The sequence below is a fragment of the Solanum lycopersicum genome, chromosome 3 (assembly GCF_036512215.1).
Source record: "Solanum lycopersicum chromosome 3, SLM_r2.1".
Lineage (NCBI taxonomy): Eukaryota > Viridiplantae > Streptophyta > Magnoliopsida > Solanales > Solanaceae > Solanum > Solanum lycopersicum.
Window position 1 is genome coordinate 22,037,879 of NC_090802.1, and position 16,302 is coordinate 22,054,180.

General features: G+C 31.1%; 1 protein-coding gene across 1 annotated transcript; it reads left to right on the top strand.

The window, feature by feature from the left end:
- Positions 1-8,631: 8,631 nt before the first annotated feature.
- On the top strand, positions 8,632-16,010 carry LOC101249894 (uncharacterized). The gene is made up of 2 exons (XM_004234723.5): positions 8,632-8,940; positions 15,632-16,010. Exons 1-2 carry the CDS (start codon positions 8,779-8,781, stop codon positions 15,689-15,691), a joined length of 222 nt encoding a protein of 73 aa, XP_004234771.1. The 5' UTR covers positions 8,632-8,778; the 3' UTR covers positions 15,692-16,010.
- The last annotated feature ends 292 nt before the right edge of the window (positions 16,011-16,302 follow it).

Below are 16,302 nucleotides of genomic sequence, written 5' to 3' on the forward strand. Positions count from 1 at the left end.
TCTCTAGTCAGAAAATCAGGAAGACTATTATCTATTCCTTTTTTATAAAGTATTTCAAAATCAAAAGGTGCCAATAAGGCCTGCCATCTAGCAAACATCTGTTTAGAAACATCATGTTTTACATCCTTATTAAAGATGAATTTAGCAGCTTGACAATTAGTTTTTATGATAAACTTTTGATTATAAAAGTCTCCTTGAAATTTTAGAACACTTTTTACAATAGCCAAGATTTCTTTAGCTATGGTAGCATAATTTCTTTGGCTATTATTCCATTTTCCTGAATAAAATTGTATTAGATATTCATTATTATCATCTGGGGAGATTTGTTTTAAAATTCCTCCATAGCCTATATCAGAGGCATCTGTTTCAACAATCTTGTTCCAACTGGGATTAGCTAGAACAAGACATGGAAGGTTATTAACCTTATTTTTAATTTGTTGAACAGCTTTCGTATGATCCTCTGTCCATGGCTTAGCATTTTTCTTAAGCCTTTCATATAATGGAGCAGCATTTTTTGCCCAGTCCTTTATAAAAGGAGAAATATAATTCAAGCTTCCTAAAAATCTTTGCAGCTGTGTTTTATCCGTAATGATATCAGGGAATTTAGATGCAAATTCTATGCTTCTCTGAATAGGAATGATTTTTCCCTTTTCAATATTGTGACCCAAAAATCTAACAGTAGTTTGGAAAATATGCATTTTTGCTTTAGATATAACCAAACCATTTTGAATAATGATTTTCTTAAATAAATCAAGGTGTTTGAAATGGGTTTCTAAACTTTTAGAAAATATCAAGATATCATCTATATAAACAATTACAAAATTGCTAAAAGGATTGAAAATATCATTCATAATTTTTTGAAATTCCGACGGGGCATTTTTCAAACCAAATGGCATAACATTCCATTCATATTGTCCCATGGGTACATTAAAAGCTGTTTTATATTTATCAGCTTCAGAAATCTGAATCTGCCAATAACCAGATTTTAAGTCAAATTTTAAAAATATAATAGCTTCATGAAGACGATTTAGTAAATCCTTTTTATTAGGAATAGGATATCTGATCCATTTCAAAACTTTGTTCAAAGGTTTATAATTTATAACGAGTCTAGGAACTCCTCTTTCTTGTTCTGCATGTTTATTAACATAAAAAGCAGTACAAGACCATGGTGACTTTGAAGGTCTTATTAAACCTTTCTGTAAGAGACTATTAATCTCATTCTTACATAATTCTAAATAATCTGAATTCATTTGGCAAGGTCTTGCCTTAGTAGGAATATAATCTTCTGAGAAATTTTCTTCATATGGAAGACTAACAATATGTTTTTTTCTCTCCCAGAAAACATTTGGGTGATCACCACAAATTTGTGAAGAAAATTGATTTTTTAAATATTCAATTTTTTCCTGTAATTTAGGATTTTGTAGAGTCTCTTCAATAGTAAGACTACAAATTTCATTTTTCAAAAAGCCTATTTTCTTGTTCTTTAAAGAAATTAAATCTTTAACTTCATTTATGAATTTAGAATAAGGTGGAGATATAAAATCAATCCTAACCCTTTTCCCTTCAAAATTTCCAGTAATACCAGTATGATCCCAAGAAGTAATTGGATAAATTTTCCAAAAGAAAGGCATTCCAAGAATAATTTCATTTGAAATGTTTTTTATTAAAACAAAACTTTCAGGAATGCAAACATTGTTTGTACAAATATAAGCTTTGGGAATTTTATAATCAATATCCATCTTATGACCACTAGCATTTCTTAAAATATGAGTAGTCTTTTTAAAATATTTTGAAGGGATCAACCCTTCTTGAATACAATTTAAATCAGCTCCGCTATCAATAAGAGCAATAAAATCTCTTTTTAAATTATAATCAATAACTATAGAAATTTTTGCAAGAGGTTTATGAGCTGTAATTAACTCAATAGTTTTTAAAAATGATTCTTTCTTTTCTTCTGTAAAATCTTCAGGAGTTAAATTATTAAGAGAATCTACAGAATTATCAGTAGCCTGCTTACCTTCTTGAGTTTTATTAATACTCTCAATAAATGTAATTCTTTCATCAAGAATAATATTCTTATTTTTTAAATCATTAATTTCTTTTTTAAGGTTATTAACTTCTTCAGATAAATCTTGAATTGTAGTTGGAATATTATTCCTTTGAGACCTCTTATGAAGTTGTCTCTTTAATTCAGCCATTGTATAAGTAGTGTTTTCATTCTGAATTTCTTTTCTAGGAGACTCTACTTTATTAGTAGAAGTACTTCCCATTTTGTCAATAATCTGAGATCTTATTATAGGATCATCTATTAATTTGATCATCTCTATCCAATCATCACTACTAATGACATTAAGATTAAGATCTTTGAATTGAGAATAGAGTTTATAAAACTCATCTGTATTCTGCTTGTCTTCACAGGTTTCTCCTATTTGACAAGGCATACATTCTCCATCTGACGAAGAGATATAACTTTCATCATGGAGAACCCTTAAGTCCTCACTGGTATGGGATTCTTCTCCCCCACTATCATCAGGACCTGATACTTCAGGTGAAGAGTTTAACAGGATTTTACATAATGAATCCTTGAGATTATCATCTAAATTAAGATTCTTAATTTTGTCCTTAACTCTACAATCTCTGGCATAGTGGCCTATCCTTCCACATTTGTAGCAAGCATCCGAATTATTATGCTTAAAGGATTTTTTATCAGATCTTTTGAATTTTCTATTTTCACGTTTATCCAAACGTTTCTTTTTCCTATGAGGTTTATAAGGCCTATCTGTATAGTCCTTATCTTTCTTCTTTTTAGAAGATCTTTTTGAAGATTCTGGGATGTCAATAGCAAATTGTTCACAGAATTCTCCCAATTGTTGTTCTCATTTATATGATATCTCTTGATTTGTTGATTCAACTGTATTTCATTGCATAAAGCTAGCCCTTCTTGAATCACGGCTGCTATAAGTTTTCCATAAGTATAATCTTCATATTTAATATTAACCTCATCCCCTCTAAGGACTCTCCTAATTCTTTCTGCAAATAAGTTTGGAAGTCCATCTATGAATTTGGATTTCCAATGAGAACTATTACATTCTGGTAACTCCATTACCCTGGACAAAAATGTGTCCTTGTACCATCTCCAATTAGTAAGAGATCTACACTTAAGATTCTGTAAAAGAGTCCTAATTGTCTCACTATTATCTGACCATCTTCCAGAGAAATGTTCTATAATAGTCAGAACCAACGTATAAACTATATTTGGAGTTGAACTACCATTTTCTTGTTTCACTGCATTTAGAATTGTCATTCTTTGTTCTTCTGTGAGATAATTATCCCACCATCCTTTTAATTGCCCTGTAAACCCGGCAATAACCATGCTTGCTGTATTTTGTTCTGAATTCTTATTAGCTTTGCATATAGTGCTATACATAAGAATTCTATGAGCCAATGTATAAATCTGTCTATCAGTGAAACCATCAATATTCCATTCATAAATCTCAGTACCACTGAAACTATTAGAAACAACAAATTCTTGTTCCTCTAAGAGTATATCTTGAGGAGTTGGTCTAGGATAATAGTACATCCTTTGGACCGGTTTTCTAGCATATTTTTCTGAGATTTTATTAATCTCATCAAGAGTATTACTCTTTTTATAAGTATTATTATCCTTATCATTTTCCTCTATATGAAGAGGACTAAGTTCCAGATCTTTTTTATATTTTTCTTCTAACCACCTCTCAATATTATCATGCTTTGATAATTTAAAATCTTTGATTTCAGGTGGAGGCTGGATACTCGTAGAGGCTCTTCCCTTACCTTTATCAGAAGCTTTAGATTTTTCAATAGTAGAATATATATGATTGATCTTATCATGTAAAGAGAGGATTTGATCTCCTAGAATGCCCATATAAACATTTGTATAATTATTTTGCTGTATAAGGATTTTAACATGCTTGGCAGTTATTAAAGCAGTATCATCATTAAATAATTCTGCAAAAGCTGTAAAATGAACAGTTTTATTATCTTTCTCAATTTGAAAAGACTGTTGGGGGGTAAAACTGATTTAGTAATAGACCCATCAGTCAGTTTATAATCTCTTTCAAGCATACAAATATATTTATAAATATATTTAGTCATAAACCAAGGAATAAAAGCAATAATTTTATTAGTTTGTGAAAGATCTTTATAAAACTCATCTTGTAAAATGGTCCTTTGGTTTTTATCAAAATTTTTAAAGAACCATTCTCTAAAAAGTTTCCATTTAGGTTCAAAGAATTCATTTGAAATCTTTTCTCTTACCGGAGATCCCGGTCTAAAATCAAGTCTGTCTTCTTGATCCATCAAAACCATTTGAAAAATTCATCTCAGAGAGAGTAGGTTCATCCATATCAGGAGTAACAATATGATTTTCTATTTTGATATATTATTATTATTATTGTTATTATTATTATTATTATTGTTATTATTATTATTATTACTATTATTATTATTATTATTATTATTATTATTACTATTACTATTACTATTAATATTATTATTATTATTATTACTATTACTATTATTATTATTATTATTATTATTATTACTATTACTATTACTATTACTATTACTATTACTATTATTATTATTATTATTATTATTATTATTATTATTACTATTATTATTATTATTATTATTATTACTATTATTATTATTATTATTATTACTATTATTATTATTATTATTATTATTATTACTATTATTATTATTATTATTATTATTACTATTATTATTATTATTATTATTATTACTATTATTATTATTATTATTGTTATTATTATTATTGTTATTGTTATCATTGTTATTGTTATCATTGTTATTGTTATTATTATTATTATTATTATTATTATTATTATTATTACTATTATTATTATTATTATTATTATTATTACTATTATTATTATTATTATTATTATTGTTACTATTATTGTTATTGTTATTATTATTATTATTATTATTGTTATTGTTATTATTATTATTATTATTATTATTATTATTATTACTATTATTATTATTATTATTACTATTATTATTATTATTACTATTACTACTACTACTACTATTATTATTATTATTATTATTACTATTATTATTATTATTATTATTATTATTATTGTTATTATTATTATTATTATTGTTATTATTGTTATTATTATTGTTATTATTGTTATTATTATTATTATTATTATTATTATTATTATTACTATTATTATTATTATTATTATTATTATTATTATTATTATGTTTTATCAATAAATTTTAAATACTTTTGTTTTTGTTTTTCATCCAGTGTACGGTACCAATATTAGAGCCCGACTAAATACATATTTACACTCCCTAACAAAGACGAATCTTTACCCAAGAGGAATCGAACCAGGGATCACTTGGTTAAGAATGAAATAAAACTTAGCACTCCACCACAACCCTTGTTTCTTATAAATTTTAAATACATTAGTATGATTATTTGTTTTTCTAATAAATTTACTGATTAATTGTTAGTTTGTTGGTAATATATCATTCAAGTTCAATGTCAGGTTAGTAATTGATTGACAATATGTTCAAAATATTATTATAATTTTTCAATAGTAAAATATCCATTAATTTATTACATTTAAATATCTAAAAGCACGAATTAAATTCAACAATTTTATAAATCATATTTGAATGAAACAATGCAAAATCTATGATAACAAGTTAAATTAATCTCAATATGTCTCATATTATTATATCAAAAAAAATTATTTGAGCTCACTTACCAAAAATATTGACCAAATCTAAATTTTGACCAAAAGTTAAAAGTTAAAACGCCTAACAACAAAAACTAAAAATGAAAGCTTCAAAATATGAACCAACCATCCTATTAGATATAAAAGTGACCTTCCTAAGCTAATCGCACTAATAGAATTCTCATCAGGGCACATTTACAAAGAATGTTGAGCAAAGTCAAATTTTAGTCAAAAAGTAAAAGTTAAAACGCCTAATGGTACAAACTGAATATGAAACCTCAAAATCCAAATCAACCATCCTAGAAGAAGAAAAATTACCTTCTTGAGCTAATCGTGTTGACGAAATTTAAATTTGATCATGTTTTTCAAAAAAATTGACCTAATTCAAATATTAGCCAAAAGCTAAAAGTCTAAAAGCTGAATAACACAAACTGAAAATAAAAGTCTCAAAACTCGATCCAACCATCCTATGAGACCAAAACTGAACTTATATGGATAACTACGGTGACAAAATTTCAATTCAAGCACGATGTCCAAAAATATTGACTAAAGTGAAACTTTGGTCAAAACATAAAAGTTAAAATGTGTAAAGACACAAACTAAAAATGGAGTCCTCAAAATTCGAACCCTCTATCTTATTACATCAAAAATGACCTTCGCATCCAACTACACTGATGAAATTCTCATATGAGCACATTTATCAAATATATTGACCGAAGTTTAATTTTGGTCAAAATTTTACAAGTTAAAACACCTAACGGCACACTAAAAATGAAATCCTCAAAATCCAAACCAATCATCCTACTAGATAAAAAATGACCTTTGGAGTTAATTACGCTGATGGAAATCTCATCTGAGCACTTCACAAAAATATTGATTAAAGTCAATTTTTGATCAAAACATAAGATTTGAAACACCTAACGGCGCAAACAAAAAATGGAAGCCTCAATACTTGAACCAACCTTCCTATTATATCACAAATGACCTTTCGAAGCTAAGGAACACTGAAGGAGTTCTAATCTGAGTATGTTTACCGAAAATATTGAACAAAGACAAATTTTGGTAGTTAAAATGCCTAATGACACAAACTGAATATGAAAGCCTCAACACTAAACGTTGATTTACCAGAAACTTTAACTTCAATTGGTAAATTTACCAAAAATTCAAATATAAGTTAGTAACTAATAATTTACCAACAAATTTTATCAGAGCTGGTAATAGTTACTATTCAACAAAACATTCATATGTAAAATTACCAACTAATAATTAATATATTGGTAAACTTTACTAATGGATTAATGATCGGTTGATATATTACCACTTATTTTAATGATGTTAGTAATTTACTAACTACAATCTTTATTAATTAGCAAAATTTTCAACTAATTGAAATAAATTACATTTCGTTACTAATTTAACAACACATTTATATTTGGTTGATAAATTTAGCAACACAAACTTACCGTTGGTAAATGTTTGGTCAGTAATTCAATGGTAATATGTTAATAAATTGTATAAACAATTTTTTTTTCTCATATTTACCAATCGATATATACTTTGTTGGTAATATTATCAACAAAAGGTGAGCGTTAGTAATATTTCAGTTGGTAATCTATTGATAATATGTTGTTAAATTTTATGCCATTTTTTTCGCCATATTTACCAACTAAAAAACTTAGTAATATTTTGGTTGGTAATATGTTATAATTTCGTTGTTAAGTTTTAAAATATAATTCACTTAGAAATATGTTGGTAAGTTGTTAGTAGATACCAACCAACTTAAGTTGTTAGTAAAATCTATTGGCCAATTGAGGATTTTTTTGTACTGCCATAAGTCCAATAGGTACACTCAAAGACTACACAACTGCTTAAAAAATAGAAAAGAAAACATAAAGTCACCAATGAAATTGTCTTGAATTTTCTAAAAGACACCTTAAATTTGTAGGCGTTCTATTACCCCCACAAAAATATTGAATATCTTTGTAAAATGATTCATTTGACCCATTTTCTCACTTGAATTGTGACGCAAGAATATCAATTGGTATTGATTATCTTTCTTTTCTTTTCATTTATGAATTTTCCATGTCTCTTTGCTTCTTAGTCTAGTGCAATTGATAGTAGAGTGGAGATCATTTGCTTCATTTTTACGATTTTTGGTCAACATTCTTTGAGGAATAACTGAGTAAACAAGAAATTGAAGGTTAACAAGTTAGAGTTTTCTTAAACATTTTCACAAAATATCTTGATTACTCAAAGCGAAATGAAATTAAGAAGAAATTAAACTTTGAAGGATTTCTAATTAAGTTTTTCGATTGAAAATTTAAAGTGAATAATTTTCGGGGAAGATGATAAATTCATCGGAGAGAGTTCCAAAAAATCTTTAGAGCTTGTTTGAGGAAGATGATAATTTAAATAAAGAAAATAATTAATAAAGAAAAGAATTGAAACGTGACACCTTTTAATTGATTTTTAGCACAAAAATAAGCTTTCACGGGTGCGTTGTGCGTATTACAAACCAGGTGAAAATATGTCAAAATAATACTTTTATAAAAATATTTAATATTTTTTATGGGGTAATACAAAATTAATATATATATATATATATATATATATATAATTTGATTTTTTAGGCTACTTTTTAGAAAGAAAAAAAAACATAAAATCACCAATTGTCTCGAATTTAAAATATATATATATATATATTTTAAATTCGAGACAATTGGTGATTTTATGTTTTTTTTTTCTTTCTAAAAAGTAGCCTAAAAAATCAAATTATAATTATTATCAATTTATGCCCGGAGAAAATGGAGGGGATAATTATCTTATCAATTACATCCGATTACGTACCTAGTCAACTAAACATGACACGGCAGATGGTGCACCCAATTGAATTGACATTTGATGGTGTTAAAATCTGAAATTTGGGGCACGTGTAATGGTTGTTGAAATTCAGAGATGATGGCTGTCCCGTTTCCAAATTCAACATTTGTAATTGTTTAGTGTATTTGCGGAAACAATGGCGAAGAGGTTAGCTAGAGGTGGAAGAAGGGACGAGGTACCGTCGCGGTCGATTTTGACTCGAGCTGTGGACTCTGTATTTGATTTCGTCCGATTGGCAGAGTTTGAGATCCTCTTCGTCTTCTTTTTTGTTGTAGCATATGTCATTTTCAAGGATCTGGTTAGCATCTCCCTCTCTTCTTTTCATATTATATGCCCATTTTGATTGTGGTCTTTTTTGGGATGGGCATTAGATTGTTGTGATTTCAGATTTGTGGTAATAAAGTAGTTTCAACTTTGGTTCTTTTTTATACCTAGAAATCATTGCATCAGTGGGAAGGGGGAAAACTGGGTTCTTTTCTTGACAGAACAAAGTAGTAAACAGTACCAGCAAGTGTCAGCTTCTGGACTGGAGCCAAGGTTTAAAGTCTTCAGACATATGTATAATTTTCTATATTCCAAGACCCTGAATTCTCTCGATGGGATAAATTTAGGCATGCATTTGGCTCAAATACTTTGAATCAGGGTATTGGAAGCGTAAGTGCGAAACGAGCAATGAAGGATCTCAAAGGTATCTGGAACTAAAACATAATGACCCTACTGCCATTGGTATATCATCTTCCTCAATCCTTAGTATAACGTGAAAGCTGCCTTGGGATGTAAGTTTGGGTAGTAGACATCTTCTAATACTGTAAGGCTTTGTTTAGAGATCGTAATGCAACATCAGGTCCTATTTTATTCAATAAAATAATGCATACAAAGGGATAAACTATACAAGTAGAGGAGTTATTATAACTTTACTTCTACATAAGATATTCAATCTTCTTTAGCCCAAAGTAAAACAAAAACTTTATTTATCTCCTCTAGATTGCCCTGATTCATTTCTGAACCATGTCCGCTCCCTGATTCTCAATTAACAATGTAAAGGAGAGCTTACCTTTTGCTACTAAGCTTTTGTAACTATTGTGCATCTACTTGATGCCTGCAATAGAACTAATTACTTCATCAAAAAAATTAAAACAAAAACTGAGCATGTTATTTTTGGTCAGGTCAAAGTTCATCAGGTAAAAAGCTATTCTTCCTTCGCCTCCAAATCGTCCATATCAGCATAAGTATGCGATCCAAATTCTGTGTCTTATCTTATCCGGATTCCTTCTCTGCTCATGAAAAGGTTCTCCACATTGCTCTGGAACGAAGTAGTTATTCATTTTGTGTTCAGCATCTTAATCCACAACAAATGGATCCCATCTCCACCTTCTTTCTTGCACAAATTTTCAGTATGTATAATCTCTCCTCCTTAGGTTCTTTGGTGTCAGTTTACTTGCCGTACGGCTGTCCATGCAATATAGGCAGCCTTAACAGGTGTCTAGGTATCCATATAGTCTTTGCTGGGAAAATTTGTCTCTCATCAATTCAATGAGATTATACATCACCTTAAAAGGGTCTTTCCATCTTGGAGTGCAATCAACTTCTACGTGTCCCTCCCTCTTGAGTCTTGTCACACCCAACGGCCCAACCTGTTGAACTGGATAACTCTATTCGACATATGAACGTGACATATATATCTATACTGAATCAAGTGACATTCTGGAAATATAAGGAGGCATGTCATAGTATTATGATGCCAACAGAAACAACTGTGTGTACATATGGAGGGTTCCGAGCCCAATTCACCTGTCTGACAATAAGTACAACTGACAAATATATGTTGACATAATATATGTTGACATATGAAACATACCAGTGATTTAGAAGCCTCTACTAGAATCTTAAAACTGTACAATTGATATACTCGCCGGGGCAGAGTCGTTAGCCTCCGACCTACCCTTAATATCCGATATATATACATGTGACAAGTGCCAGAAAAAAACTGGCTCCAAAAAAGAGATGGAGCTCATTAACTCACCAATTGAATTTTAAGCAAGTGGCTAGTGGGGTGGTTCGTTGTCTTGCGCGTCTAAACCTGCATTGTTATGGAAGAAAATAAAAGATATGTGGGTCAATACTAAGGAATTGAAATTATGGACAACAAGGGGCTGAAACCCTCACCTCCCAATTGAACACGTACCAAAACTTATTGAGTAAGGTTGATTTTTTGGTGTTGAAATCAATTGGGAGGTGAGAATTTTGGCCCCTTGTTTCCCATAATTTCAATTCCTCGGTATTAACCCACATATCTTTTCTTATTTCCTTTCTTTGTCCCTCTGATTGTGTTATCAACATGTAGCAACCTCTAAGATTTATGATACGACAAATAATACACAAACTCACAACTTCCAATCACCGTCCCCTAAGTTCTTACTAACCTACGCCTAGAAACGCTCACCCGAGCTTAGAGACAAAGAGGGGTTAGAAACTTGCCTCAGTTATAGAGATTCCCCATTCTTCTTGAAATCATCTAGAACACACACTTGTTTTCTAGATGAAATCATAGAATAAGTCAAGAACAAACTTGCCTTCAAGCCCCACAAATCAACAGGCTTATTCAAGTCGGGCTAAAAAGCCCTTTTCTTAAATGGGCTCCAAAAATCATAGCCCACCTCTATTAAATCCCGTGTTAGGCCAGGCCGGCCCAACAAGCCTATCCCATGTTGACGACTCTAGTTTTCATAGTTTTTAAGACTTATGGGTATAAATCATATTTATTTAAAAAAGTGAAATATATTTCCCAAATACTAATGGCCAACAGATGGTGAAATTTCATCCAAATTTTCACCCAAATAATATTTGCCAAGACTATTTGGTATGACCAAACGCTAGCTTAGTGTTTCTCATAATTTTACATAAAGATTTACACTTGATTCTTGATATATTACTTACCACGAGCTTAAGGGTGTTGGAGAGGGAAGAAATCTAGAGGGAGGGAACAACCCAAAGTTCGCCCAAGGTAAAGGGCAAATGAGTCCCTAAATTGCAACTTATAAACTTAATTTTCTGGCCGACATAGGCTTAGGCATTGTGAGATCTCCATCACACCCAATTTGCATGCAATGGACCTCGCATTGCATGCTTCATCACGAGCACTTGGGGTATGTGCAGGTGTAGTAAAACGTGTGTAATTTCTTAATCCAAAGTTGGATTGATGAGCTCTTTATTTATTGGCCTTTCATTTGATAGGAAATTCAGCCTCAAACTCTCCATAAATTGTGATATTCTCATTTAAAGTTAGTCCAAAATCAATGTCACTTAAAGCAATTGTCAAGAATGCAACTTCCAAATTGGCTTTTGCTCCAAGGGGTCGTTTGGTTGGGAACAAGTTATCCTAGCCTTCAAACTTGATTAAACACCACATTTACTGTAGTATACTGAACCCTTAACGTATTGACTCACTATAACCTTATCCTCCCGTGTTTGGATAGTTTCAACAACATCAACTTAGTCGTGCACATTCTAGAAGGTTTGGAGCAGTACACGTCTTCCCCATAATTCTTCATTATTTAAAAGCTAGTTGCTATTGTGTTACCTCAAATCCTCATTCTTCATGGCTCTCCTGTATTGGGATATCCCAAAAGCTAGTGTTGGAATCCTTAAGGTAAATTAATTAATCGGTATTCTTCGAACTATCGCCAAAAAGAAAGAGGAAAGAAAATCGCTCGTAGTATGTGAAAAGGGAACATGACTTGTTGTAGTGTAAAGTTGCGCAAGTTTTGTTGATATAGCTTTGCCTTATCTTCACTTCAGGCAGATTACCTCTTGAACTCCAGCACTCAAATAATAAATCGCTTAAATTAATCAATGGAGCTATATTAGTTTTAAATAGCTTAAATTAACCCACGGAGCTTTATTAGTTTTCTTGCCAATTCAACATAAATTCACTAAAATAACACTATTTATTTCCTCTATCAGATTTAACCAATTGTTCATATCTATTGAACTTTTGAGTATAAGCTGCAGAACTAATGGGACATGGTTGTAGCCATTATTTATTTTTCTCCATCGTAAACTTTATGCTCTTCAAGAAGGGAAAAGCTTCAAAAAGCCTCTTCTTGTGTGATCGGGGTGGGGGGAGTGTTGGGGTTTGGTGGAAGTATTTGCAGTCAGTTTTTTTAGATAGGCTGCCTGAAGTGATATCCTTTGAGAAAATGGAGGGATATATGGTCCAGCTGCAGTTTGTTTGCTCTCATATACATCCACGTTAGCAGAAAATGTATGTGTTGAGATGAGGTCCTTCTTAGTTTAGCTTTCTGCTTCTTTGATCATGATAACGTATTTGTTATTCCACATCGGATGGAAATTAGATATGAGAATTGTGTTTGACATGAAAGAACATGCGAACACATCATCTCTAGAAACAAAGATACAGCCAGAAGACCTTTTAGAATTGTGGGGAAAAAGATATGTATAGACATTTACCGATTATAGTGCATCTCTCTGTATCCCAAAAATGAAATGGTTTGGGCATTAGAAACAATTATCATCGGAAAAGTGGGAACATCTGATATCCACTTTTTCTTTTCAATTCGGACCAACTTCCCTGAAGTGTCTAACTTGCACCTTCATCCAGACCCCCTAGAAGAAGAAACATGATTACGGAAACTGTCTTTCTCAACAATAAAAAATTAATTTCTCAAAAAAGATGACTCAAACTGTCTATTTGCAGACACAACAGTCTGATGGCCAGTGTTGCAATGATTTTAGAATTATGTTCTTGCTTATTCCTACATGAGGTTAGGCAGATGGTCTTGAGTACTGTATGCGACACCTTGGTCTTTTTATTTTGGTTTCCTAAAGGAAAGCTAGTATTCAGTTAGTGATCAAAAAAGAATAAATGAAGCAAGTTTTGAGATCGTAGAATGAAACATGAAAGCTATATCATGTTTCCTAGTTGTACATAAAGTCTTGAGTGGGAATGTGAGACTTAAAGATGTACAGAGGGGGGCACTCCAGGAAGAGAAAATAAATTCACGAGTCCACCATGGATGATTTACATTCAATATGTGACCTTCAATGAGTTTTCAAGTTGTTCATCCTTGTTTTCTTCCAAGCTTTTATTGAGAAAATAGGTCCTTAATTTTCTCCCGTTTTCTGTTTTTTCTCAATAGTTGGGGGCACATTAAGGCTTCAGAAAGGGTGATGAGATTGCAGGATGGAGTAGTACTTGTTGGTGTCTGTACCGAGTCTATACTACTTGTGATTTACCCTTTCTATTGCGTTGATGTATAGGGGCAATGGTACAATTAATTTAAAATAAGTTTTGGAGGAGTATTATTTGAGATAATTCACCCTGTCCATACCTTGCCGACTATAACTTGTTTGGGACCAGTAGCTTACAAAGAGTTTTTCGTAAGCGGTGTCGACATTAAAGAGATGAAATAAAATATTACAATAATGACAGCATATTTCAGAAAGCTAAATTCAAGTTGCATTACAAATTAATGTACAAATTCAGATGAATCTTAGTTGATCTTCATCAGATCCCACCCAAATCTTTTTTGATAAATGTTTTCTAGAAATTCCAATTGGAAAGAAAAAAAATGAAAAAACAAACAAAGCTACAGTTGAAAGAGCAGCACGCACCATGTTAATTCGCCAAAAATTAGAAAGCAACTATAATCTCCAAATACTACAAATTGTAAAGTGAACCTTTTTTCAATTCTTTCTCGGTATGCAAGAATCCGCCCCTTTCATCTCAGGCTAGAGAAGTTGAAAGAAAGTCTAGGAAGCCAATTTGAAGATAAAGTGAATCTCAAATAAATGAGTAATTTTTCAAACTTTTAGGATTTTAAGTTCCTGTTTGGCTATAGATTTTGCAGATAAGATTTTCACTTCTTTTTTTTTTGAAAAGATTGTTTGTTCATGTATCTGGTCATTTTGAAAAATTTATCTTCAAAGAAAGTTCAAGTTCCAAAAATTAGGCCAATTTTTTTGGGTGAAATTTCACTTTCACTCGTGAAACTTTAGCTTTTTTTCCAAGCTAAGTGTATATCCAAGCACAATTCCAACTGATTTTTTTTTCAAGTTTCACCTAAAATTTTTGGCTAAATACTAGGTAAGTTGCTTGAGTAATTCAATGCCACAACATTATATAAGTATTTATTGGCTTGCAAGTCGAGTTGCACTTAAATATAATATTAGCAGTACTTTAAGTTCAATGAAGTTGGCTCAGTTGTATTGTTTCTCCCTTTTAAGCATGATGTTTGAGGGTTCAAGCCTTGTTGGCTTCTCCATTTTTCATAACAAGACTTTCAAAAAGTATGTTGCTGAGTGGGGTTGAACGCATAACCTTGAGGAAAATATTGAATGTCCATACTGGTGAGCTATTGAAGCAATTATGCTAGCAAAGTCATCTCTTTAGTATTTGATCCATACTTGTTGTAGGCTGTAGCATTGTAATATTGTATTATACATTATATAAAACAATAAATTCCCGACGAAGCGGTATCGGATAACACCCCTTGGATACCCATGCCTCCACCCCTGTTTGGGTCTGAGACTTAGTTGTTGTTTATTTGGAGTAGTAGAGTATCTTAATTTTGTACTCTTGTTATATCAGTTCACGGAATTGGCCATCCAGATCCAACCATGACTATAGAGATGGTATAGTTAGACCTGAAAAGTATTTCTGGAAAATATAGACATGATAATGAGGAATACATGGGAACGTTGGTGATCATTGTGATTTAAAATGATCAGATTTGCTTATGAGGTGTTTAAGTCTATAGTTTCATATGATTTGGTTCTGTTACTGAGATTCAAAATCGTGAAAGATAATGAATTTGTTAGTTCGATCTATTTCTTTGTTAGTGCAAGATTTAATTTGATTTCCCAGGTTTAGTAATCATGCATAAACACTTGGGTCTTTAAAATTTATGTTCTTTTAATTATCATTAACACTTGATCTTTAGAATTTATGTTCTTTCTTCTTATCCCAGACTTCAAGGCCGGAGTATAATGAGATCTTGGTGAAGAAGCCAGATTGGTGGCCTTACTAGAGTGTACCTGCAGGGTGTTTTCTTTGTCTAGTGGAAGAGTATGAGTTGCTCTGTACATTTATTTCTTAGTGTTTATCCAGATCTGTGTGCATCTTTTCTAAAAAGTGTACGTCTGGATCTGGTTTTGAGATTTCTTATTATTCCCTTTTCTTTTCCTTAATGTGAGTCAGATGTTGAAATCAGGATTTATGGGTAAGTTGTATTGTGTCATACTGGAATTCCATCAAATGCATATTGCATCTGATCATACGTGTATTACATGGGAAAAATTACTCGAGCGATCAAATATATTTACTCAAAATAGTGTGAGTTTAAAATATATATACATGTATATACACACACAGCCAGAGTTTGAGTTTTATCCATTTCAGAGTTGTGTTTATTCACTCTGATATAGAGAACATATACAAAGCAAATTGATACGCTGTATTGTAAGTTTTTTTCTAAGTAAGCATTTGGCCATGCGATATCATATCACAATATGGTATTGTGAGATGGAATCAGCCTTTGGACATGCGATTTTACGCTGATTTCATCTCATGATTCCATATCATCATATGTGATTCTAATTCTTCAAAAATTATGATACGGAATCATACGGGAATACCATA

Excerpts from the sequence above, each read along its gene's own strand:
- LOC101249894 (XM_004234723.5), top strand. The coding sequence starts at position 8,779 with ATGGCGAAGAGGTTAGCTAGAGGTGGAAGAAGGGACGAGGTACCGTCG. Across the intron at positions 8,941-15,631 it reads ATGTCATTTTCAAGGATCTG|ACTTCAAGGCCGGAGTATAA; the intron begins GTTAGCATCTCC and ends TTCTTATCCCAG.